General features: G+C 44.8%; 1 protein-coding gene across 3 annotated transcripts in view; it reads left to right on the forward strand.

Annotated features, from left to right (window-relative positions):
- The first annotated feature begins 2,878 nt into the window (after window positions 1-2,878).
- Window positions 2,879-27,545, forward strand: part of ATP8A2 (ATPase phospholipid transporting 8A2) — a 324,912-nt gene continuing 300,245 nt past the window's right edge. Inside the window, exon 1 of one of the 3 annotated variants that reach the window (XM_035326034.1) lies at window positions 2,879-2,999. In XM_035326034.1, coding sequence (XP_035181925.1) covers window positions 2,921-2,999 — 79 coding nt within the window. In that variant the 5' untranslated portion in view covers window positions 2,879-2,920. Of the gene's footprint in view, window positions 3,000-22,349; window positions 22,388-22,540; window positions 22,555-27,545 lie in introns of those variants that run through there. The other 2 variants (XM_035326038.1, XM_035326047.1) reach the window with 2 other exon arrangements.

Below are 27,545 nucleotides of genomic sequence, written 5' to 3' on the forward strand. Positions count from 1 at the left end.
TCTTCTCTTCTCTTCTCTTCTCTTCTCTTCTCTTCTCTTCTCTTCTCGTCTCTTCTCGTCTCTTCTCGTCTCTTCTCTTCTCCAAACTCATAACCAAAATGTGTGTGACATTAGTAATTGGAGCAAAGGATGCATCTTTTGGAAATTTGGGCTGAACAAACTCTCTGAAGTCCCAGAGAGTATCTGGCACAGTCAGAAATAGAATCAAGATATCCTGTCTCCCAGTCTGGCACATTAACCACAGAACCACTCTTCCTGCCTTTGCTTTATTTATTACATTGAAATAATTATTATGCATACTGAGCTCTTTGAAAGTACACTGCTATAAATACTAGAAAAGTGATCACATTGTAATGTGAAGAATAGTAGCTCCTTTTTGTTTTTCAGCACATCGTTCAAACCATGGAGCCATTATGACAGACCTCAGGGAATCATGCTGTCATGACTCACGGTCCAATAATATACAATTTAGTGCGCATCAGCGGTATGACAAAGCCAGGCATTGCATAATAAAATGACAAAGGTGAGGCCTGCACAACTGAACAATAAATTTATTTTCTCATAACTCAGGGCTAACCTGCTACTTGTCAGCTTGTTACTAATAAACGTGAGCTTGCAGAAGCAAAACCACCTCAAGGACTGTACACACACCTTTCCTGCAGACCCTACCCTTAGGCATCCTAAACAGGACTCTGTTTCTTTCTCAGTACTGAGATAATCCAGCACACACTGCTTCCTCACAAGATACTTTGACAGTCCACCTTCTCCCCTTGACTTCCCGCTAGGCTGCCATGTAGGATTACACCAAGCAGTGCCTGCAGAGAGGCAGGTCCTCCGATGCCCACAGTCCGTGCAGAGGCAAAGATGTTTTTTCATTCTTCCACGCCATTAAGCTTCACTAAAATGGCTGGTTGCTAACGCTCAGTGATCTGCCTTCTGCGGGGATACATCGCAAGCTTGTTGAAATAAGTGTGGGTTGGGTAATTCAATTTCTTTCAGGAGCTCAAGGAGTCAAGTTTGCAGGAGTGAGTAGCCAGGTATAGACGCCAGCCAGAGGGCATGATAGCTGGAGTAGTTCGTGGACAGAGGATGAAGAGGTGAAAGCAAGCACAGCACATGAAAAGGAAGAATTCATCTTAGATGCTACTTAGCTACCAGAGATTACCTCGCAGTGTGGACAGCTTGCAGTTGGCAATATTTTTAGTGTGCTGTAACCATAGTTCACCTGAGGGTTAGTTTCTGAAGAAAAAGTAAACATGGAACCAGGACATGCCATTCTTTCTTGGTCATTTCTGACCACTTTCCTTGAGTTTGATCTGACAGCTTTAACCCAAAGTGACCTTCACTTTTGTGTACTAGCTAACAACATATGTGAACTGATTTTTGTCCTGCAGGCAATTCTTACTGGTACGAAAACACTGACCACAGCAGAAAATAATCTGTGGAGAGGCAAAAGAGTAAGATGGTAGAGAAAGCCATGTTAACGAAAAAAAACCTCATGTCATGGGCTGCAAATGGTGAAGTCATGCAGTAAAGCAGCACTCAGCATTGCTCCTACCGGATGATTTCATTCTCAAAAGCTCTCAGGCCAGCCTTCTCCCAGAGCAGTAAAATCCACAGGAGTAAAAGCTTGTCACAGACCAAGAAGTTGTACAGCAGCCCTGGCTCAAAGTGAGCCTTTCCAGCAGGCTGGTCTACTTAGTCACTGTAAAGCATTGCAATTCTGTACTCTGTATTTGTAAACTAAACTTGTATTTGAACTTTTTATGAAGTTGTAGCTGGGAACTATCAGTTTCTGTTGTTATACGTGAGGACACAGAAGTACAGCGAGATTTGGTGGCTTGGCAATATTCATGATCTTTGAAATAGCACCAAAATTCCCCGTCTTGTACACTGGCCAACTCCACATGGCGGAGTGGTTTAGATACTGTTTTAAGGTCATTTTTTTCACAGACTTTCAAGGTATTGTAGACTGTCTCTTCTGCAGTTGGCCTCCCCAAAATTCCGTACATCCTCATCTCAGGCAAGCTTCTGCCTTTTTTCACACAGCTTACCCAGACCCCCCCTAGCAGAGATGGCAAACCCTGTAAGGTGGGGCAACCACTGCTGGCTATGCCTGTTTGAGACTAGAATCTATAAACACTGAGAGACTTTTCTTTAGTTTATTTTTGTCTTTTAATTTCTTTCTTTCCGTGCCTGTCCTTGGTAGGCAAACTCTTACTGTTGCAAGTATTTTGCACAGAAAGGTGATGCACTGCAAGAATGAAGTGGTATATTGATTAGTCTTTCCTATATATATATATATATTCATCCTTGATTTACCAGACGTTTTAAGTTGAGAAGGAATGACATCTTTTGTGAAGAGGCTGGCAGTACGCCAGTACTGGGAGATGTCCTTGCAGCTGGAACAAAGAAGCCTGCATATGGCTCCAGATCCCAAGCGGGGTTTGTTGAGGTACTTTAGGTGCCAAAAATGCCATATATTAGTTGCAGACAGACAACTTTTAAATCCAACAGGCCCTTACTTTATTGTGTTATATACAATCACTCATTCTTGGTGACTTGAGCTGTGAGACGCAGTGTGACTCGAGGTGTGAGACACCTCCTCCCTCAGCCGAGGAGCTCCCGGGGCTGTGGGGCCGCAAGGCCGGGGCTCTCCAAAGGGGGGCCGGGCGGGGAAAAAAGGGGGACACGCCGCTGCCTGGGGGCTTCCCTTCAGCCCCAGCCGTGAGGGAAGGAGGCAGCGGGTCCCCCCCCGCCTCAGCCGGGCACCTTCCCGGGCCCTCGGGCGGGCTCCAGAGCCTCGCCCGCCCCCGCAGCCGGGCCGCAGCGCGGCGTCTACGTGCCGGGGGGGGGGGGGGCATGGCCAGCCCGCCGCCGCCGCAGCCCTGGTAGCATCGCCGGCCGCCCCGGCCCCGGCATGCCGACCGGGGCCCGCCTCGACACGGCGCTGAGGATGTCCCTGCAGCGGAAATCCTCCAAGATCCACTCCTCGGCCGGTGAGAGGAGAAGGGGGCGAGGCGGGGCTGGAGGTGGGGGGCGGAGGAAGGAGCGAGGGGAGCCGGGGGAAGGCGCCTCCATAGCCCCGCCGCTGCCGCCTCCCCCTCCGCCGCCGCCAGCCCCGGCCGGGGCCTTGCGGTGGTCCTCGGGGGCTCGGCTGCTGCCTTCATGCCGGGGGAAGCCTCCCGCCCCCGAGCCCGCAGCCCGGCCCCCGGTTGTAGCCGGGCAGGGGGCGCCGGAGCCCCGGGGAACGGCCCCGGGCGCTGCCGTGGCCTGAGCGCAGCTCGGAGGGGGGCACCGCGTCCTCTCCGCCTCCCTCTACCCCTGAGGGGCTCGGTCAGGGGGCTGCTCAGGAGGGTCAGGGGAAAAACACTTCCCCAGATGGTTCAGGGGAAGATAGACACAAACGGAGTGCTTTCAAGGTGAGATTCTGGGCCTTGCACCGAGTTTGTGAGGCTAAGGTGCGTTCAAAATTCGCTTGTGGTGCCGGTTCTTGGTATTTGTAGCCTCAGTGATATCTGTGGCTTCCAAACAGGTCCTGTAATAGGCCGAGGCTTTGCTCCTGTTCCTGGGCAAAACATTGAGGCGCCTGGTGCAGCGTCTGCGGTGAGCCAGGGCGCACCACGGTGCTTCCCCAGCACAGTGTCAGAACAGAGCGTGACTCTGGAGCACATGTCTGGAGCCCTCTGCTCTGCGCTAAAGCTCAGAGCACCTTGAGAGCACGTACGGGATTGCTTTTGGATGATGCTGAGCTGGAAGAAGCCCTGCAGCCTCTGGTGCCTGTCCAGCCCATTGAACCAGGCTGGAGGTAGTTCGAAGGAGAAGCCCTTTGGCTCCTCTGCACAGCCCGGTCTCTCTTGTGATGTTCTCCTATTTGGCCTCACCGCTCGCAAGGACAGGACCTCAGGGACCTCCGCAGAGCTGCTGAAGTAAGCAGGGTACTAAGCAGCGAGGTGTGTAATGCTGTCTCACAGGAAATGGTAAGGTTTCAGGCTAGGATTTGGCATATTACCAAGCTTTATGCATCTTCAGTGTAAGACACTCAGATGAAAACAGCCCCGGTTCAGTAGATGTCTCTGTCCATGTGGCTGGGGTTGTGTCCAGTTCTGCAGTCTGACTGAAATCCTCTCCTTCTGTGGCAGGGAGGCTCCCCCAAAGCTGCAGTTCAGCAAATTAATTTGCAGCCTCGTTTTTGGAGTCCAAACCTAGGTGTACTTACTGTAACCAGCCCTCCAAAAGATACCCAGATGCACAACACTTGGCAGTTGGAGAATGCTTAGCTTGAATGTGGGATAGATACACAGCGAGTTTAAGCTTCAACTTCTGTAAATCATACCTGGGGATCTAGGTGGCTCAGGTGCACCTCAGCCACGTCCGTGTGCCTGTGTGATACCGGATCTGCTAGTGGGGGCTTATCTATAACCAGCTTCAGACTTTCGCATGTACCCTGCATTTCACATAAGAGAAATCCAAATTAGATGATACTTTGAAGAACGATAGGGATTGCTGGTTAGCACTGTTGTCACTGCTTCTCAGTCGTTGTACAATGAGTTTCTTATTTCACATTTTGAATATTTTCCTGAAAGATAACAGAATAATACCTTATAGGGGTGTATAAAGTTTACATAGTACAGGTTTGTGTAACTTAATACTTGGTTTATTAACAGAGATGGTCATGGTTGGCTTAGGTCAGTACCTGTGGGCTGCCACTTAGCACGAGGGTCCTGTCTGGCCCCTTTCATCAGCATCAGATGGTTACACGGTCACCCGGCTGAGTGCTGATGTGGCTCTGTACTGGTCTGGGTGATCCTGAATGGCAGCAGGTTACGGGCAAGGCAGGAGTGCTCTGTTTGTTCCAGCGTCCTGCAGTCTGATGTCTGCTGGACTGAACAGGCTCTCACGAGAGGCTCTGTGCTGGGTGAAACCAGCTGCCAAAGCACATGTTTGGAGACTGAACCACACAGCTGAAAATCTGTTCAGATGTGGTTGTGTGATGGCACTGCAAAATCTGAAGGCCTTCCCTGAGCTGAATGGTGTGAAGAGGGGTAGGTCACCCTTTCATCATCCTCAGTAAGGGTCAAGTAACCTTGTCGTAACCCACTGCAGTTCCCTTCACGCAACATTTGTGAACATTCTACCTGCTTTCCTTTTCTAAAAAGAACCTTCTTGCATTAAATACTTGTAGCTTGTTTGCTAGTCCTGTTTACTTTAGCGAGAGTTTTAGTGGTCTTAAAGTATTAGCTTTCAGTCTGAGTCACAGATTTCTCTTCATGCTGTGTCAGGCATTCCGGGAGCTTATGGATGTACTTTAACCAAGAGGAGCTATACCTCAGTGACGGTCTGATGATGTCTTTCCACGTCAGATCCAGTTGTGATGTTCTACCCTCTTGCGCTTCGTAGCATTGCTTCTGCATCTGCTAATACAGGATAAAATGTAATTAGTATACTTAGTAGAGTTTTAAACCTGCTTAGCAGTGGTACAGAGGACTTCACAGAAAAGCAGATGAGGTGAAAAGGAGAAATTAGAGATGGCGAGTCACCTCCTGACACTCAAATGATCAGTCCTCTTCTTTTTTATGCATTTGCTCATTAATCGATTTCTTTTTTTGCTTTGTACAACTAAATCTTTTTATTGCTGTAATGTTGTACCAGCTGGGCTAAATTGATTAGATTTAAATTATTCTCAAAGAAGTCTCCAGCTCTTTGCTGTTGGAACCACAGACATCAAAGCCTAACCTGTTCTTCTCTTTCCTGTCTCCTTAAGTCACTAAAAATAAGCAACTGTCAATAACACATTGGATAATTACGCAGTAGCATTTTTATTTTTAGGGCAAAAAATGTTGAATTCCAACTTTAGAATGGATTGAAGGTACAAATGGTCCTGATGTCATTTACTGTGGTCCTTTGCAACATCTCAGAGGTGCGCATCAGCAAGAAGAGATCATTTCAGTGTAGAGGTAGTCCCTGAGTCTTCTCCCAGGGCATGAGGAACTGAAATGTAAACAGTATTTCATGACGCGAAACCGTACTCCTTGTATGCCTTTTCTATCTACATTTACTCTTAGATATTTGCTGATACTCTGTGCTGTGCATTTGGTCTTAAAGAGCAGTGTCTGTCTCCTAGAGCCTTATTCCCTTCTGATTGTAAAGGATCCATCTTTTGTTAGAGGAATGTCTACATAAGCTACAGTCTTTTAGGGCTGGACCCTATTTTTGTGTTGTGGTAGCACCTTACCAGGAGCGAAGTGTTGGGAATTGTCACACGGAGTGGTTATAATTGCACAAAGGCAATTGTGTTTTGCTCAAAGCTTTCAACTGTAGTCATTTACAGGTCAGGCATAATCCCTACAGATACATGTAAAAAAGTAGGTGCAGTGAAACGTAGAGCCAGCTTTGCCCTATTTAAATATTGATGTTGCTGCTTCAAAGAAGGTATCTTTTGATAGTGCAGAGGCCAGGTTCAGGCAGCACAAGAACTGCAGTGAAGACAAAAGCTTTTGCTGCGAAGCTCACTGAAGTCACCTGCTGTGGGAGGAAGACCTGGCAGTTGTAGTGACCTTGAGCAGAGAGGTAATTGCCCAGCAAGTGCATTTCATGACCATGAAAATCAACAGGAGCTCCCGACACATCTAGCAAGACTGTTGTAGGAACAGCGTCAGCACATGGAAATTCTAGCCAAGATACTTTTCCAGGTGAAGGCTAAAGTATGTGTGTGTTTATGTAAACTGAGTGGTGGTAATTACCTATCAGCATTACTGAGTTCCTGTTTTGTTTCCTTGATGTCTAACTGGCACCTACCAGTATAATGTGCAGCTTACTCAATCACTTCAAAGGCCCAGTCCTATTTTCATGAGCATCAGTAACAATTATGCCTTTTGAGCAGGATCTCATCTCAATAAATCCCATGTTTTATGTTACTGCGCTTTTATATCAGCACAAAGCGGAGTCTTCTCAAGCAGAGCAAGCTCTTGGTCAGGTGTGAACTGAGCTGGTGGCAACAAGGGGCTAGCTCAAGGCCAACCCCAACTCCTGGCGTCTTGGGTAACTCGTTTAGAGCTTGTCCGGCTTTGAAAGCTAGTTTGGGTTGGGATAGGAGGGCATTTAAAATACTTCTGCTTATGGCACCGAATTAGAAAAAGATGTTGAATGCACAGCTCCTGTGGAATAACTTCATACATAAACAAAGGCCTAAGTGTTGTGGCAGTAGAAACACTTCTTGTGAAGAGAGAGCTGAGATCATGAAGAAACATGAAAGATCAAACTGCTCAGGTGATGGGGGGCACAGTTATTTAGGAGGTAAACAGATTTAGCTAACCTTTGGTTTTATGATTAAATACATATTAAATAAAAATAAATAGTTCTACCCCACTGTATAGCCAATATTAACTCCTGTTGTCTTTTACTTTACTACAGTCACAACTCCATTGAAAACAGACACACATACTGCCTGCCTTAGGAACTACTTTTTCATTCCCTTCTTCACTTTCTCCACACAGGACTTTAGTTCCAGATTTTAGCTCCCTAGCAGTATCTGCTGTTAGTATACTGCCCTGTGCAAGGTGAGTCTTGTTTTCTGGGTAGATCTAAAGGCGCTGACCTCCCCTTGTGATTTAGCAGTAGTGCTGTTGTAATTGCATGCAGGATTACGTGAGCGTAACGTGAGAGTGGCGTGGTTGCAGGGAAACCAGCCTGCCTGTTCAAGGTTTGAGTACAGTCTTGATCTTATTACTCTCAAGCGGTTTTTATGTGGAAACCTCTGGCTTCCGAAGTGGTGCTGTTTTAAACCATTCCTTTTTTCTCAGTAATTAACTCTTGTTCCCTTCCCAACAAGTTCCAAGCTGACAGCTCTCATTGACTGCACATGGAGTTTTGAACAATCATCTGAACATTGATGCTGCCACCTCAGAACCATCACTCTCCAATTAGTTACCATGTCGCAAGGCTTCTTTATTGTAGTGAGAGCCCACCAACCAACCACAACAGCCATTTCTGCTTTTCGGGAAGGTATTTATGTGATACTCCATAGACCTGCTACTTGCTGATACCCTCAGCTGGCTCATTTCCCTTTCACCTTTCTTCATGGAGCTGTGAGATACACCTTCTAAGTAATCTTTGAATCTGAGAGGACTGATGTCCTACTTCTAAAGTCGTATTCTAGATGCCTGTGTTAGCTTTATTACTCCAATACATTACCATCTCACATTTGTTTTCTTGTACTGTGTTGCATCGTGGCATGTTTTCATTTGTTTGTATTAGCACAAATATCAAAATGCCTGTTACTGACGGTAGGTGTAGAGCCTGATTGCTGGCAGGTTCTTTTAAGGGATAACTAATCACAAAACCTTTTGTGTGTGTGTAGCTAGTAGAGCAGAGCAATATATAAGGTGTTGAAAAGGCAGTTGACATCTCTGCAGCAACAGCTTTCTGCTTCTGGGACAGTCATTAATTAAGTTTGGCTTGGCCTTTTCATCAACATAAATGTTTTCCTTTCAGTCTACTATCTTTTCTAGCTAAGCCTTTTGGAGCAATTGCAGATATATGAGACATGAGATCTGAAAGCTTTAGATAACTGATTCTCAGCTGGCACACGGAAAGGATAACTTGTGAGGGGTTGTTGACGTGGTGGAAGATTGAGGGAAAAAAAAGGAAGTTTTTCTGAAAATAAAAGTAAAATTGTCATAAGGCTTTTCATTAAAAGTTGCAAAATAAAAAATGAAAAGTCAGTATTGACAAATCCGTATTAGAAAAATTGTTTCAGTATTTGTTTGTAAAGCTTTCACAAATCTGAGTAGCATTTCTGCCACCTTTTATAAGGAATTCTGTCCACTAGAAAAGTTCCTGGGCAGTTTCTTTCCTGTATAAGTGCAGAGCTGCCTGCCTACTTGGAAGCTTCTGGCTTCCTGAGAGCATGTTGAGACCCAGGTCTTGCCATGGCAGTATTTCTCAGTTCTGGAAATGTTTAATGTGAATGCAGGAAGCTAGAACGGAGAGAGCACACCTGAAAACAGGTGGATTTTGAGGAAGGAGTGATAAGGCAAAGGTGACAGGATCCAGATTTCAACAAGTGACCCAGTCTGACCATCTATTGGCACTTCTCAGAGAAGCAACATAACCCATACAGTTAAAATGTCACATACACATATGTGATAAGCAGAGGTTTTTGGCACAGCTAGAGCTGTTTCTTAACCATCTAGTGATCCTTGCAGTAAGCACTGAAAACAACCTATGAAACGTCAGTAAATTAGTCTTAATGCCTTCACCTTGTGATGGAGAATCACAAGACATGGATCTTTAATACATTTCTACTTCTCTCCACCCTTGCAAGGATATTTTTATTATTTTTAGTTCTATTTAACAACCTCAGAACTGTTGGTATCACGGCAAAGTACAGGTGACTGAGATCTTCCCTTCCATGTGACTAAAATGGAAGAGCCATAATGGGGTCAGACCTGTAATTCATAATAAATCCTACAAAGTGGGACAGTTTATCTTAGCCACAGGTTTTGTCTGTAGAACCTACCTTATTTTAGAGTGGTGTAGATCAGGAGTAGCACAACTGAAATCAGTGTATAGGCTCCATAAGGAAGAGAAGGCTGCTTTACATCTTTAAAACTTACTAGAAGGTCTTGCTTGATCTTTAACTCCTAATCTCTTGAATGCAGGCAACCAAACCCATTTATTAGATTTCATTAGACAGAAAGGCAGCCAGAAAGAGTGAAAGCAAAAGAGTTTATCTCGTGACAGTAATGCTGCCCTTACTCACTTGCTGTTTTGAATAGAAGGAGGGCTGAGGCCTTATCTCCTGCTGCCCCAGCACTGCTCTGCCTGAAGCATCGTGGAGGGAATCGTCCTGTGCCTGGGAGCGTCCAGCCCAGCGTTTGTGAAAAGGATGAATGAATCAAGTACCCCAGGCTTTTGCGCGCCTTTCGATACTTTCAGCAAATGTCATCTTATCATAACTTGGTAGGTGCAGTTTATTTGGAAATGGGAGACAAAAGATGCTGAAAGAATATGTACAAAGTGGACAGGAGCCATCAGAGCTCTGCAACAGATACAGAGCCTGCATTGGTGTTTGTCTTATCAGTTACGTGGGTGGGAATCTGGATGTGAATGAAAGATTAAACTACAAGCCACTTGTGTTGTATCTGTATTTCTGCACTGCTGTGGAAGATCACCATAGTTCCTGTTCGATGCCTCTGAGCGTTCAGCAGCCTGGAAGCCATCCTTGTGCCATTTGTTGGCCTGGTAGTAGGGGGAAAAAGCTGGCATAAGTGCTTACCAGACAGACAGAAGGACAGAGTGCTGTCCTCCCTCCCTGCTCCCATTGAAACTGGTCCCAATCCCTCACTGCCTGAAGAGCAGTGTCTATTCACCGGGCACTGCTTAGCTACAATCCTGACCCTTGCCGAAGTTTTCCCACTGTCTTCAGTAAGTGAAAAGGTTCTTACCCTCTGGTTGTGATGGATGCAATTTTATTCACAAGTCTGAAATTTGCTTCCCCATTCTTTCAAGAGACTTTAAACACTGTATGTCCTCATTAGGATACCAAAAGGGAGTGATTGGTCTTCAGAAGGAAAAAGGAGCGTCTAAAAAGATCTGAAAGATTTGAGAGGAAAGAGTTGATTGCTTACAGAGAAAGCAAAAAGATTTGGGGGATTGGGGTCCAAATTAAGACACTTTGGAAAAGTGCCATTATTGGTAAATTTATTAGCATGCAGATCTGCAGATTAACTCAGTGGACTTAATTTAGGTACATTCCAACTTGAGTCATTGAAGTCAGACCCTATTATAGAAGATAGCCTCTTAAACACTGGCTTTTCTAGGAGCAGGTTGTAAAATAGCACTGGCATTTAATATCTGACTTCCTCGGAACAGTAACGACCAACAGTGAGTTTGTTCCAGCACTTCCTTTTCACTATGCTGGGATTTGGATGATCTGTGATGTCTGCTGTCACCTGAGTTTCAGATTCATTTCTCACTCAAAGATGACCAATAATTGCTTTGGAAAATAGTAAATAGTGCAGAAAGGCAATAATTTGGAATAATAATTGGAATTTGTTGAATTGGTGGCCTTCCTGTTGATTACCTAAAACACATGGGGTATGTTGTTTGTTGTTGTGTGTGTTGTTTTTTTTTTTAACCCAAACCCCAAAGAGACAATTAAAAAAGCCAGGAATAAATCTGCTGCAGTAATAGGTCTGATATGACTTTGTTGAGACAGTGCAGATTTGCATTAGTGTAAAAACAGGATGGGATTTAAATAATTTCCTACTCCTTTTGGTACTTTGGCTCATTAGTCAGGTTTCCAGGCTCTGTGCGCTGGGTGCTGTTTGCTTCTGCTGTGATTGCTGCTGTTTAAAGAGCCTTGAAACTGCTCTGTCAGGGTGTCAGCGCAATCTCCTATGTGGAGACATACCTGGAAAACAGAAGCGAGACTTAATCTTACACCTTCTTTTTCCTGTCCCTGTAGCAGATAGTGCACAGGGTCTAGAGGAACAGGTAGAAGGATCCCTGTGGCGTCCTGATAGTCTGCGTATCTCCCCTAGAGTCTGTTAATCTCTTCCATTTTCACAGGTTGTTGAGCACTAAGTCTGGCATTCCGTACTCTTAAAAATCTTCTAATGTGTGTGCATCACCTCATCTTGCAGGCCTCTAAAGATGATCTGTTATTTCTGTCTATACAAATCAACCTTTTTTTTTTATTTTTAATGTCCCTTCTCAGGCACCAGGTTTGTTGCATGCAGCTGTCCTACGGAATTTCTGCCTCATTCTGTTACAAGTTACAAATCAAATCAGTGCCTCAGTTATGCCCACGGAGGAGGTGAGGGGTTCGTATCTCGGTGGCCCAGTTCACATCCGGAGAGGGCAGATGGTACGCACAGAGCGCGTGCTGCCGCTAATTAGGGAGCAGGCTTCTGTAAACAGCCACACTTACTGTAATCAGAACGAGTACACGAACTGGCATGCAGTAATAAAAGTAAAAAATGAGTATGCTAAGTAGAAGCCACCAAATTTACTGAACTGGGGAAGGACAACAGCGATGTGGTGGCTTCTGTCCTCCTGGGGAGCTAAGGCTGCTTCGCTTCAATTCCAGGTATTTTGTCATCTGCGTCAGTGGAGCGAGCAAGGGAACAATTTTATCTTCACAGAGTCAATATGAAGACAGCAGGCAGCTACACAGCGTTTGTATGGTGCTGGGGGAATAAAAGGGGGTATAGGAAAGGGTTTCTTGAGACAGAGAGGCTCTCAGGTATCAGTATTTTTCATAGTTGCTCTCTGGTTTTGGTGGTATCAGACATCATGAAGCTACGTCCACGTGGATATTCTGGAAGAGACAAACAGAGCGTGACCTTTCGTTTAATCCTTCTGCTAAAGGCTTATTTTTACAAGGGCATTTTATAAGCTGCATTTCTGTAGTCTTTTTGCTCCATTTCTTATTGTTAAAATTGCTCCTTAACAAGCATCCTGCTCGTCCATAAACAATTCTAGTACGGAAACTGCTATGTCAGTTTCTATAGGGGAAGATTTGAGACAAGCGATTAACAACTTAAAGAAGGGGGGAGGGAAATCCTACATTAAGGAGATTGGCAGTCCTTCCGTCACGGCACTGTGACTGAGGCTGTAACCAAAAATAGAGCTGGATTAACAGAAGAAAAGCAAGTTGCTAAAACTAAGGTCAAAGCAAAAAAAAATATAAAGATGCCTTGAGATTGCCTCACATGCCAGAAGCTAGGAAGAGCTATTTAAGGAGCTTTCCTATTATACACACCTGTGAAAATCAGTTCACAATGCGAGAACAGTGAAAGAAGACTTAAATAATAAAAAGCCAATTAAGAGATCAAGGACCTAGCTGTAAAATATGAGAGAAAATTATAATTGCCTTTTGTGGTTGCTCACACAGATGTTAATATGGGTGTTATTACAAGTAAATTAAAGAATAAGCTGTAAAGCATGCCAGAAATAGCATCAGTGCTTACAAAAGAAAGGAACAGTAAAAATAAGTTATCTGAAAACTCTGATTTTGGCAGGGTAACACAGGAACCCCCAAAGCTAAATCAGTTCTGCCTGAAAGCAAAAAGCAAGCATAACAAGATGTAAGCTCTGCCTGCTGCTAATTATTACAGCTCTGTGTGTAGTAATGAGCCCCAACACCCTAATTTGTCGGTTGAGAGAAGCTATTGCACACAGCTGAGGAGACTTTAAAAGAGGGAGAAGGAAGCAGAAAGTCACATTTGTGGAGGTTTTTGTATGATGGGCTGTAGCATTTAGGAAGCTTCCTTTTGTTTTAACCTTGGTATTCAGGTAGGGGAGGTTGGGGGGAGGAGAAGGTTGAAACTATGAAAAATTCTTGTTAGGATATTCATAGCTTCTTTTAGTTTTATGATGGAGTAGATATTGACAGTTTCTTTCTCTCTCTTTTTTTTTTTTTTTTTTTTTTCATTTAAAAAAGATAAAAGTATGTTTTTGAGTCAGGAAAATAATAGGACTTAAAAGTATCAGAGTTACAGCCGTGTGGTAGGAGCCAATTTAAAGACAAAAGTTGTGCTTCATGTGCCACAGAGACCCCTTCCTGCTTGTTAGGGGTAGGGCTCTTGGGTGGTAGGAGGAGGGTATTTTAGTTGTGGGCTCCATATCAAGGCAGGAGCTGCATGGAAGGTGTTGTGCCCTATTGAATAGCTCTGATCTTGGCAGCAAGGTGGAACAGCTCTGTGGAAATTAGATGGTAATGTCTGTGAAGATCTTTGAATGTGACATAGCAAGCAGAGAGAACGGCATGGAGCTGGGATGGGAGGGTCAGGCTGCGGGTTAGGGAAAGGTTCTGCACCCAGAGGGTGCTCGGGCACTGGGACAGGCTCCCCAGGGCAGCGGTTGGTCACGGCACTGAGCCTGCTGGAATTTGAGAAGTGCTTGGACAATGCTCTCAAGCATAGGTTCTGATTTTGGGGTGGTTCTGTGTGGAGCCAGGAGTTGGACTCAGTGATCCTTGTAGGTCTCTCCTAACTGACAAGGATTGTAAAATCGTAGGATATTCCAAGTTGGGGACCTCTACTCATGTATAAGCAAATAACTTCTTAACCCTCTGTGGCAGCGGGGGGAAAAGAAGGAAGGCTTTTGGGCCTCAAAAAAAAAAAAAAAAAGAAACAACACCTGTAGTTATTGAAGAGACTTAGTTGCCTGCATTATCTTCCCTTTAAAATATATACTGGGGGGATAGGAATGACTATTTGCCTTTCAAAGGATGTCTTTTCCTTCATGGTAGAGGGAGAAACTTCAGAAACCTCTGTCTGATCCAGGAACGGATACAGCTCAGCACTGTCTGAAGGCTGCTTGAAGCTGCCTGAAGGAGTTTAGGACCTGTTCTGGACTCTATCTTGAACCCATTTACTGTACTTAACAAAAGAGAAGGGTGGCTGAAGTCTAGCTGATCAGATTCATTTAGGAATGACACTGCAGTGCTCTCTGCATACAAATGAATGTGTTGTCATTGGAAATGCAGTCAGATAGGTGGTGATATACAGCTCTAAGCAGTGTTTGTTTGTTTGGGTCTTCTTCCCTTTCCTCCCCAGGGCTACTTGGCCATGAAAAGCTCCTCTAAGTGAGCACATGAGTCATAAGCATAATTTCCTCTAAATCCACAGTGCAATACGAGATAATTAAATATTGAGGAGGCCAGTGGTTCTTGTCTTCGCTCACTCCAGAGCAGTTTGAATAAAGCAGCATGTGCCCATTGCAGCCAGGTACTGGTATGTCTGAGAGATGACGCAGTCCAAATTTACGTAATCCTCAGCAGTGATGGAACAGGTCAGGCTGAATCCTGATCCAGCTGAAAACAAAGGTGTAATGCTTTGGCAGTGACAGGCGTTGTGTGAACCCCAGCAGGAGATCTGTGGGGTCATAGGCCCAGCTGGTCCTGTCAGCATCACTCTGCCTAAATCACGTTCACCTTCTCCAGGCTGCAGCACTTCAGGATATGCTCTATAGGGTTCCTAGAAAAGCCTGTAAGGTATTTTTTGGAGATCAAGCCACTGAGGGTATTGCCTTCCTTTAGAAGAATGGGGCAGAGAATGTTAGGGAGAAAGAAGGCATAATACTTCTAAAACTCATCCTGTACAGATGCTACAGGCAAGATAGCTGTTTGGGGTGGAGGGAACAACACTGGCGTGAGAAATCTAGGCTGGGCTTTGGGGGAAAACTTCCCTGGCTCTACTTACAATGCAGGACTTCAGCACGACAGCAGCAGGGGGATAGCAGTACTTAGTACTGCAGTATAAAAGTAACCGATAGCTGAATTTTTCACATAGCATGCACCAAAGGGAAGGATCCACATGAGTTTCTAGCTCAATAAACTTGCTTTCATGCCTGATCTGATCTTCTGACCAGGGCTGTAGAGCAGAGATAAGACTGGCTGATACTGCAGAGCCTCTTATCTGTCAGTAGGGCTCTTTCCTGCAGCAGGGAACAGGCGGAGGCGTGTGATGGTAGCTTTTCTCTTGTCCTTGGTTAAACATACAACTGCTGTTAAATTTTCCTGTTTTGGAAGTCGGCCTTCTATATCCATTAAGCTTAAAAATAAACTTGTCCTTCTCAAGGTTATTACTAAGATAACGTTCACAAGTCTGTCCTGAGGTTTGTGCAGATGTATGTCTTCCTTAAGCTGTCTCTAACAGTATTAGCTGTCTTCTGGTTTTGTTAGCCCTTAGTGATGTAGATAAGTTGTGAGCAACACAGGATGTTCGGCACTGGATTCCTCATCTGGTGCGTAAGGCTGAGAGCTCAGGAATTACTCTTCCAAGCCCCAGATATCCTGCAGCATTTGTATATCTGTAGCATTTTTTCTTGGGGGGAAGGTGGTTTCAATCAGGTCTCCAAATGCTCTGGGAAGTGCCAGATAGTGAAGAGGGCTGTTAATTCTCACATCAGCATAGATACTCCTGTTTCACGGTGCTGTAGAAGGCAGGAAATGCATGTTAGTGACAAAAAAAAATGAATCTCTGAGACACGTGGTACCTCCCTGCATGCCCTCATCATATTGTGTTGGTGGTGTAGAACAGCAGTCACTTGGCAGCACACCTGTTACTCCTAGAGCTCTGAAAGAGTTAGCCTGAGATTATTTCAGCTTCTGTTTAGAGTCACCCCCATGTGGTCCACTCTGCAGTGATGTTGTTATTTCTTGGTCTTCCTGCTGGAGCAGAGCAGTGGGGCTGCATGGGTTATGCTCCTAGCTCTGGGATGCTGCGCAGAGCTCTGCACACACGCTGCACGCACACCCCTCTACCTCGTTAGGATTGCTTGGCAGTCCTTGGTCTGAAGGTGGATGGCTAAAATGGTGTCTTGTGAACAGGACAGCATTAATCCTGTTCTTGGATCACACCAGACTTCACCACAATTAGTAGGTATCACATTAGCAAAAGGTGTTATGAGTTAAATATTTTTAAGAACATGATAGCCTGATTTTTTTTATTAGCTTCTACAATAGGCATTTACAAAGATGCTGTTTTCTGCAAGGCTGCTGCGTAAGGCAGCTGAAACTAGATTGCAATTAGTGACAATGAATTAGTTGCCAATTTCCTCCCCTGAATGTTTCCATTAGCAGTCCCACTAACAGTTGTAGTGAACCTTTAATGAATACAGTAAGCCACATAACCCACACAAGCCTGCATGTCTTGAGAGGTGGTAATGGTACCACACAGTTGGGTTTTCCATCTGATTTACAAAGTCTTTCATTGATATCTTGCTCTGCTTTTTCTTCTAAAGATGTTCCCTCAATGAGGAGAATAGCGTATGAGTTTGTTGTCCCCCTTCTCTTCTGTATCTACATGGTTCTGTGTAAAGCAAACTTGAAGGAAGGCTAAAGTAGCGTGTTAGTAAGGGTATACTGGATTAACAGTGTGTTGTTTTCAGTGGAACACTCAATCCTTAGAACTTAGCACAATGCTGGAGTACCCTCTTGGGCAAGATGAGTGCCTTGCAAAGGCATTTTAGTGGCTTGTGCAAGCAGTGAAACACCTCCAATTGCAGGCAGGATCTGCTCTGTGGCCATCCTGAGGCATGTCTGTGTATCCAAGCTGTATAAGACACTACTGAATAGCAGGTCCTTCATTGAACAGAGGCAGGATCAGGTAAAATTAAACCTTGTTTCTGCAATAGCTGAGCCAAAATGAACTGTAGAGGGTCCTGATCTTTACTTCCTGCGTGTGAACCTTCCCTGTTACAGAATCATAACATTGCAGAATGGTTTGGGTTGGAAGGGACCTTAAAGCCCACCCAGTCCCACACCCCTGCCATGGGCAGGGACACCTCCCACCAGACCAGGTTGCCCAAAGCCCCATCCAGCCTGGCCTTGAGCACCTCCAGGGATGGGGCATCCACAGCTGCTCTGGGCAACCTGTGCCAGGGGCACACCACCCTCTGAGTGAGGAGTTTCTTCCTAATGCTGAATCTAAGCCTCCCCTCTTTCAATTTAAAGCTGTTAACCTGTGTCCTATTGCTATACCCACTGGCCAAAGAGTCCCTCCCCAGCTTTCCTGTAGGTCCCCTCTAGGTACTGGAAGGCCGCTGCAAGGTTTCCCTGAAGCCTTCTCTTCTCCAGGCTGAACAACCCCAGCTCCCTCAGCCTGTCCTCACAGGAGAGGTGCTCCAGCCCTCTGATCATCTTTGTGGCCCTCCTCTGGACTCGCTCTTATACTTCCATGTCCTTCTTGTGCTAGGGCTCAGAGCTGAACGCAGGGCTCCAGGTGGGGCCTCACAAGAGCAGAGCAGAGGGGGAGAATCCCCTTCCTCGCCCCGCTGGCCATGCTGCTTTTGATGCAGCCCAAGGTACAGTTGGCTTTCTGAGCTGCGCACATTGCCAGCTCATGATGAGCTTTTCATGTACGAACACCCCCAGGCAATTCTCCTCAGGGCTGCTCTCCATCCATTCTGGGCTTCGTTCAGCTGTTCTGCATCTCCTCTGTGGTAACTGACACCAGCTTTCCTCAGGACCTTGTGCCAGACTATCTGCCAGTGCTAGAAGGCAACTACCCTTGTCTTTCAAGCTGCCTGCTTGCAGATTCCTCAGCTTCTTCAAAGCAATCACTTTTGCTGTGTGGAGTTGCTGTGGCTCTGCGCCCGTCCTGAGAAACCTGCCGGGCCGAGGCTGCGCGTGGCCTCGTGCTTAACCTCCAGCACGCCACCAAGGGGCCTGTAACTTCCACGTGGGCGCTGGCTGAGGGCTCTAGCTTAGGCCCTGTCCTTTTCTTAGGCAAGAGCTGCCAGGGGATGTAGCTGCCTTCAGGGTGAGGGCAGTGGCCTTGAGTTTTAAAAGCCATTTCTGTACAGCGTCTCAGCAGGCACATAGCTTCTCTGGCCTGTTAGAGGGCTTCAGGGCAGGTGTAGGCCAAGTGCTACTGCCACAGGGCATGAGGAACGCTTTTCTTACCTTTATCCCATTGCCTCTGAGCAGATTTTGTTAAAGACCTTTCCTCTGTATGGCACTCCAGAGTTCTCGCTTCTAGAAATAGAAAGTGAACTAAATCGACTCTATAGCATTGTTGATGCGAGTTACTATAATGTGTAAATAAAGTCAAGAAGCTGTAATGACTTCAAGCTACTTAAACTGGAATGGATTTAACAAGGTAAATACTTCTGCCTGTTTTTATTCCATAGGTTCTTAAGAACAGAAGGATGGAATACACAAGTGTTCTTTTATTGATAGTGTTTTATTATTTGCAGGTACTTCATCTTCTTTATCTACATCAATATTTCAGCTTTCTAAAGTGGAAAGCTTATTTAATATGGAAGCAATGCTTTTGGGACAAAAGCATTGACAAGTGAATCGCAAGGTATATTTATGTATATAAAGTCATGCTTCTTCAGCTTATGTTTTGGAGGTTCCCAAGATGGTAGTAGAGCAGAAGGTAGATGTCAGGGTAATGGTTCACTATAATTGTTCACTAATATTTTTAAATAATAGATGTACCTAGGCATCACTCCTCTTTACTTAAAGGCTTGGTTTCTGTGGCTGGTTTTATGTTAACTTACTACATGTTTACGTAAGTGAAGGTGAGAGCTGTCTCTGGATCTGGAGGCAATTCCAGTTGGCAGTGAGTCAAATGTTGGTAGTCCAGCTAGTGAAATCTAAATTTGTTCATGCTGCAAGCTTTTTTCTAGGAGTCATTGTAAATGGCTATTTGAAGAGCTGTATTCTGGTAGTCCCGCGTGTCTTTATGCTTCCATAAATGCAATGATCATAGATGAAATCAACCGATTAAGCTGTACTTCTGTTATACACAGCAGGGTGATCTTGCGGTACAAGTACAGATGTGGCTTTGAAGCTGCAAGTAGCTCATGTATTTCATCATACAATATGTTGGCACTACAGGGGTGGACATACTAGCAGTGAGCATCAATGTGATCCTGCTTCTCCTCAATTTCGAGACTGGAAGACTGCTGGAGAGCTTGCAGAGCAGAGGTTCACCACATAAGAGCAGTTAATGTCTGTCCCTGCCTTCCTTGGCCATTAGTGTAGGAATGTGGGTGAGTGTTATCCTATCTCAGATTAAAGATAAAACTGCTTTTATTTTGCTGTTGCTTGTTGAATTGTTCTTTGTGGAGGTGAGAGCGCTTTGTAAACACCAAGGACATTTTTTTCCACACACAGGTATTATCAACGTAATCTGGTAAGCAATGGAGCTTTACGGGGAGTTTCTCTTCCTTTATATGCTGGGTATGCTAGGCGATTTTCTTTTTTGAAGGAGTTCTCTAAGATGTTATCTGCCCCTGAATATGAGTAGATGGGACTGTGTTTAGAGCTGTACCATAAGACACACCTAGGTATGTGTACTTGTAGAGTGAGTGGTAAGCAAGAAGCATGAATTTGGTAGTTACTGGACAAAAATATTCTTGTTGCTTTCTTCAGAATTTGCAGCATTTTATGATGTGCTTGTTTAACTGGAAGAAGTCATGAAAAATAATGCTTCCACAAAATAGTCTTCTATCAGACAAGTTGTGGGGGGCTTCAGGACAAAGTACTATCTCTGTTGTGGGACGTCGTGTGCTTCTTGGCTATGAACCTCAAGATTAAGGCCTGAAGTGAAGTCCTTGAGCTGAATGAATGTTTCAGTGCCTTGTTGGATTTTGGCAACTTGAGGAACTGAGTTCTGAAACTAGAAAGCTTCTCCAAGCTACAATGAATTCTTGTATTTTTTTTTTTTTTATTTTTAATTTGAAACCTGGCTGAGGGCTGTGTACTGGAGGAGCAAAAGCCATTCCTTACCTGTGCCAAGATGGTGGGCTGTATTTCATACTTCGAGCCTTGCTCTTCAGGCCTGCTGTGCTTGCGGTGTGACGGGAAGGCCCAGGCGCTGGCCTTGACCAAGTCCAAACTCATTCCCAGTTCTGGGGGGGGGTATATATACGGGGCTGATATCAGCATGGGCAGGGTGGATGTACCAAGCCTTATCACGTAGTTCTCCAGTGCCACTGTGGCAGCTTATCTTTGCAGAAGGCCCGCAGGCTTTTTGCTTTCATACAGGCAGGACTCCCAACAGCATCAGGTTTCTTTTCCTGCTCTGTGCATGCTACATGAATGAAGTGAGCATTGGTGTCTGGAACAAAAAAAGATCAAAGAAAAGACAGCTTGCCCTGAAGTCATAGCAATTGTGTGATACTCTGAAAGCCATCTCTTTATCACATCTGTGGCTTCTGGTTATCAGATTTGACTGCTTTGTTTAAAGAGCAAAGGGCCAGAGGGAGAGCTTCTGCAGAAAGAAGTGGAGGTGAGATGAGGGAAGAGGATGGTATGACTGCAGCAGGAGGTGTGAATGGTCAGAGATGGAGCAATTCTTGTCTCCTTCAGCTGAAACCTGGCAGTTCTGGGTGCAATCAGAATCCTCACTTGCACTGGGACAATAATGATATTGAAAAGAAAGGAGGTTTAAACGTGACTTGCAAAGCATAGTTGGTGTTGCCCAGTATAGAGAAGCCTGTGGTACAGGAACAGGGTTTCCATCATCCTTATTTTTCTCGAACTCTGTTCTCAAAAGTTGCAATACAATGTTTTGTGATAACCTAGAATACAAGATTTAGTTTGCAAGCATCTTTCTCCTGTTGAATGCAGCTGAAATGGCTGCAAGGGAATAGTAAAGCTGCCTTTGAGTCAGGCCTGCTATAAGCCTGATTCTCAAAAGATGGCGAGCAGATGGGACCAGGTACCTTAATCTCTAGGAGAAGGATGGCTGACAAAATGGGGCAGCTCAACCTGACTGTCTTTTCAGGCTCCTGTTTTGCACTGGGAAACCCATTTCCATTTCACTTCTTCCCCTCCCACCTTTTGGAAAGAAAACACTATGCCAAGTAATTCTTACAGATTAAAGGTTTTGTGGAGACGGAGAATACAAAAGCCTCCTTTAGAGGGTTGCTAGATTTTAATAAATACCATGTTTAGAGATTTTATTTTATATCATCAGCTGAGTCCTCTGTAGATGTTGTGGCAATATGGGCTCTGGTGCACAATTAGTCTGTATAATAAAAAAAAATTACTCTGTTTTTCCCTTTCAAAAAAAAATAATCCATAAACAGATGAATTGACTGATTCATCACTGGAGACATTAATCTTACTCAAACACCATTAGAGCGCAGAATAAGAGACTGGAAATTGATTTTTTTTTCCTCATATTTATACTGCGTGTGTTTGCATGCATGTGCTTACTGTTCCCTGACTTGAGGCATGCTATCAGTAACCTGGAGATTGTTTGATTAAAAATTAACTGGAAATTTAAAATTCTCATGTTAAATGACTCGAGGTTACACTATGGTCTCCCTGTGTGCTGAGCTGTTCTGCGAATTAATTCCCTTTCCAGTCCATGGTACAGAACATGAATCTTTGATTATACAAGCCGGGGAAATAAACTTAAAAGAAAAGCTCCTCGTAATGTTTTGTTAATAACAAGTGCCTGCTGGAAGACTTGTCTTCCTGAAGCTGCAGGCAGTTGTGGCACATCTGTCGGTGTTTACCAGGAGAATGTAAAACTGGCACTAGGTCCAAGTGCTACTTAATGACTCTTTGAATAGCTGCTTTATACAAATCTTTGTACAAATACTAGAGGAGGACTAAGAACAGGCTTCTGAACTTGAACACCCAGTTAAGAGCAAACGAGAAGAAGGTGGTAATGCCTGACCATTTGGCTGGAGACGTGTATTCAGGTGCAAGTTGCTGAAGCTGTTAATCCACTGGAGTCCTGGCTTTGGCTGGGATGGAGTTAACTTTGTTCCTAGTAGCTGGTGTGGTGCCGTGTTTTGGATTTAGGCTGAGAATAATGCTGATAACACCCCGATGTTTTAGTTGTTGCAGGGCAGTGTTTGCACAGAGCCAAGGCCTTTCAGCTCCTGGTGCTGCCCTGCTAGTGAGGTACCTGGGGGTGCACAGGGAGCTGGGAGGAGACAGCCAGGAGCTGGCCCAGACTGGCCAAAGGGACATCCCGTGCTGTGTGCCGTCACGCTTAGCAATAAAGCTTTGGGGGCTGGCTGGGGGGACTGCTGTTATTTGGCACGGGGCTGGGCATCGGTCGGCTGGTGGTGAGCAATTGCGAAGTGCATCACTTGCTTTTATTCTTCCTTTGCATCTTGCTTTTTTCTTATTAATCTGTCCTTATATCAACGAGTGCCCATGCTTTTACCTTTCTCTGATTCTCTCCCCAGTCCTGCTGGGAGGGGTGGGTGGGTGACTGGCTGTGTGGTGCGGCGCTGCCGCTGGGTTAACACAACGCCTGCTCGTGGTCATTTGAAATGCATCTGAAAAGTTGGTCCTGTGATTGGGAAAGCTGAACTTGAGCTCATGGGGTTTGATCTGCCAGTAAACTTAAATCACTTTAATATTTTGTGTGACAAATGTTGACTGTGAACAGCAGGAGAAGGGTTAAATAATGTAATTAGGTGCTCCCCCCACCCATTCTCCCTGTTCTGAGACCGCATGCTAGGGGTTCCTAAGCTCCAGGAATGACCTAGCAGGTAAGCTAGTACTGGATGGGGCTGTGACATGTAATAGGTGGAGAACTTGCCAGTTCATCCCAGCACAACTCCCGTGGGTTTCAGCTGTTCTGAATCTGTCCTGAAATTACTCCAGCAGAGACTTTCTGACGGTATGTAAACCAAATGTCATTTATATTTCTGTTGTAAGGTACTGGGGATCCAAATGGCTTCATAACAAACACAATTAGTCTGAACAGAGCTGTAAAGAATAATGCCCAAGTCTTAACTCTTGTAGCAGACAATGATTTCTCAGTAATTGCTAACTGTTATGGTTTGTGGCCAGTACTCAGGGAGTCACTGGAGCAGGAATAAATGCACTTAAGCCGGTTGTGGCATTTCTTCTGGCTCGTGGTCCTTCTCAGTGGCTTGCCAGAAACTTGGCTTATTTACTTCCTTTTCCACAGTGAAGTGCCAGGAATGAAGAGGGAGTGAAGTGCTTGCTTTAAGTCTTTCTGTTCACTTGGTGGAACCAGCTGTGCTGCTGGCTGCGGGCCCTGCGCGGGTTTCCAGTGCTGTGCTGTGTGTCGTGCTGCCCCCTGTACTGCCTGCGCAAAGGGGATGCACAGCTCACCAGCCATTTGTGGAGATGGATTTAAGCGGTTCCTCCACGTGGAATGAAGGTTTGGGGGGCTCAGCGTGCAATGAAGAGGTCGTGAGTTTCAGAATAGGGGCACTGGAGTAGTTTCAGATCTGAGCTTGAGTTATGGTCACCGGCTTAAACTCTGTGCAGTCCTTTTCTGAGGAGCACAAATATTTTACTTCCTACAGAAAGAAAAGCTCCATTTACTGGGACTCCCAACAGAGGATGTGATGTTCAGCTCTTCCAACAGTATGCTCCTGGCCTCCAGAAGTGCTTGCCTTTCACCAATAAATCAAAGAAAGAAGATGCAGTAGGACACTTAATAGCTTAAGAAAACTAAAAATAAGAGAAAATAGTTGACGCACTGATGGTCATTAAGTTACTTATCCTATATTTAACTTCAGATTATTTAAAATAAGGACAGCAGTGAGGCTTTGAATATCACTCCAGCTAGTGAGGTTTTTTTTTTGTTGAGGGATTGAGCAGCCAGCATCGCTAGGTGAGCACAGCTGGCAGCAACCTCTGCAAGTTTGGTATTTAGGGGATAGTGGCAGCAGCGCTGCTGCCAGATGCAGTAACCTCTGCTCCAGCATGTCTGGCCCACAAGAGCAGGTGCAGGCTCCTCTCTGAGAAACTCAGGCTGCCTTAAGGAGCAAAGCATGGGAAATGGAGAGTGGGAGGGGAGGAGGCTGGTGTTCTGCCGGGGTAAGAATCACCCTTTAAAAGTTTCTGTTCTGCTCCCTAAGGATATCAGGATGCTTACCAAAAAAAGCCTATCCTCTGTACAGCAGCGGTGTTTCAGTAAGGCCCCAGTAAGCTCTCACGGTTGCAAATGGCCTGACTGCTTTTAATGCAGCTTCTCACAGGGAGCGAACCAGCTGCTATCTGCTAGACACTTCTCTTAAGAGCCCTTGCTCTAAGGCAGGGGGCACAAGACCAGTGGGAATTGCAGCAGAGCTGTGCCCGGTTCCCAGCAGAATTTCCCAGTAACTTTCCATTTTATATGGCCTGGCTTGAGTTCATATCCAGTGCGCTTTATCCAAGTGTGGAGGAAAGCTCCCGAGGAAAGCTAAGCGCTGCTCTCAGCTCTGTGATGTCTAAACAGCTGTAGTCATTGCAATGATAGCCATATGCGTGGGGATGGTGTGCAGTTACCCAGGAAGATGTTGAACTAAAACTTTTGGTCTTTCAGATGGTGTGGGCGGCCCAGTTGAGGACCACGTGTAGACTCGTGTTTGTGGAATGCCATAGCCATGCTGGTCAACAGGTTAAAGCTTTCTTGCTGTGAAGAAATGTTAGAATGCTTCACATCTTAAGACAACGTCAAAGCACTCTTGAACATAAAACATGGCTCGTAAATTATGCCATGATTTCTAGCAAAATACTGTGAGGGATATGGTTGGTTTTGTAGGGAACCAAGGCCAGGGGAGGACTACAACTTGCTTGAATTCTTGGGACTGGGTTTCTGGGAAACCGAAGAGCTCAGAAATTATTTAAGTACTATTATCTAAAGGGTTCCTTCAGTACCAAAACATTTAATGGTATTTGACTCAAAGAATAGCTGAATTTTGTAAATGGCATGTCTGATATATTGATCTCAGAGATAGGGATGCTGGAAGTGACTGGAAAGGGCCTGGACCCTGTGAGCTGAGGGAGATCTCTTGTGCTGCCAAAGGGCTGCTCAGCTCTCAGTGACCTCGGCCCTTTGTGCCAAATGCCCTGGCTGCAGAAAAGGAGACATCTTTTGGTGGCCGGGCGGGCTGAGACTGAATTAAATCTCTGATGTAGGTGGTTAGAGGTTTTCTTGCGGTGTGCTTATGCTGGTGACTGTCTGAAATATTTGCAGTTGCCTAGTACTTCGTTAGTAAATCCAGCTGTGCAGTCCTGGCTTATTCTAGCACGTAGTTCTGATTGTATGGATAATCACAAGGTCGCTGAGGAGCAGGTAGCAGTGTAATTCTGCAACTGATCTGGAACTTAGTTACTCACTGGGGTTGTTAATGAGTTTGTTGGAGTGAGGAATTACCTGTCTTTCTGCTCTGTTTGCAAGCGTGTTTTTTTATCAAGTCCTTATAGTTCTTTAATGTCCCCAGTGAATGGGATACTGAGTGAATACTAAGCTGGTAAAAGGTGGTTGTGGCTCTGTGTACTAACTTCAGCTTATTTTCAAGTATTTTTTCTGCTAATATTTTCTGCTATTTTACCAGAGCAAATGTTGAACTCAGAAGGACTTATGCTTCGCTGAATTATCACTAACCTTCATGCAATGACATCTATTGCATCAGGACTGAACTTTGTTTTCAGAGTTAAAACAAATTCCAAGTGCTTCAACTTCGTGATACTTCAGATCAGCTGCATGTTGGAGCTCTAGCACGATTTCCAGGTAGTACAGGGGGATACGAACCTGCACTGCCAAACAAGCTGTGATAGCAGAGAATCCTGAAAATACAACCCTCTGAATATGAAGGGTCAGGGACAAGAAGATAAGGTGTATTTTTTTTTTTTTTTTGAAAGAGCAAAAAACAAGTCCCCAAACCATCATTTGAAAATATAATGATGTTTTAAAAACAAAGCATTACTAAGCTTTTTTTTTTTTTTTTTAACTGTCTCACTCTTTCAATTCCTGGAGCTGACAGCACTGACTGGCTGATACTCAACATTATCCATGGAAGGATTTCCCGTAATAAAAAGCAGTATTGATACAAGGCAGTGCACTGCAGATGGTAAACGTGCCAACAGTACTAGCCTAAAAGACTCCTGCTTTTTCTCGTGTGTACCATGCAAATGGTTTGTCTCCTACTTGTTCTGAGTAATGCTAAAGGGCTATGCATGAGCCACCAAAGGATGTCTGAGAGGTTTAGCAACAGATAAATTCAGAGAGAATTTGAGCTGGATCACTTTGCCTGATGAGAAATACCATGCAGTTTGGGTGGAGGAACATGATTTTTATTTTGTACTTTTATTCTAGTATGATTTTGGAGTAGTCACAAGAGTCCCAGAGGTTAATGGCAACTATATCCTGAGGTACTCTTTTCTTACTGAGGTTCTTTGAAATAAAATGTAACAAGTTCATACCCATCTTCAGGACCACAAAACCAGTCAGCATAGAGAATGATAGCATGGGTAAGTCAGTCTCTGTCCCACCAAATACGTATACGTGTCAGGTCTGTTATATCAAAGAAAAAAGAAAAATCTCTCTCAAAGAAAAAAATCTCTGTGAGAATTAAAGTTATAGTATCAGTGCAGTACGAGTGTTTAGATAAGGCTTTTTGTCTTTGAAAACGAAATAACATGACAAAAGTGAGTGATCTAATTATATCTTCATGTAATCCTTTATTTTGATCAGGAGCTCTTTATAGCAGTTTTTTCTACCCAAAATACATATATCAGGCTTACAGATACACCAGACAAGAACTCCATCTATGTAGGTATCAGCTACTAAATTGAGAAAGATCTGAAGGAAGCTTAATTAGAAAGCATGACGTACAATTTTTGCTGCTTTACATCTTAAAAAAATAAAAATACTTCAGCTAACTTGTGTTGTAATTTCATCCAGAACAATTTTAGGCAGGTGTTACGGAGGCCACTTCAGCTGTAGCCGAGCCTTTGAAATCGGGTGCTGGAATCTGGGGTGGCTATGACAGCTCTGAGGCTGTAGAGAGCAAGTCAAACCCCGGGCAGAAAGCAATCAGCGTCCTGCTGGGACGGATCTGGGCCAGGCCACGCTGGTGTTATTAGCTTTCCTACCTCTGTGCGCTAACATTGCTGTCTGCTTTCAGATCTTGCTGGCCTGGAGAAGGTGAGATAAGCAGGTTTGGTTTGAGATAAGTCATTCATGTGCCCTATAATAGGGAATCACTAATCTGGGCTAGCCAAGGCTAGCCTGGGCACAGCTGCACACAAAGTACAAACAGATACAATACTTGCTCACGGATTCATCTCTGATTGGGAATAGATA

The sequence above is a fragment of the Oxyura jamaicensis genome, chromosome 1 (assembly GCF_011077185.1).
Source record: "Oxyura jamaicensis isolate SHBP4307 breed ruddy duck chromosome 1, BPBGC_Ojam_1.0, whole genome shotgun sequence".
NCBI classification, from domain to species: Eukaryota; Metazoa; Chordata; class Aves; order Anseriformes; family Anatidae; genus Oxyura; species Oxyura jamaicensis.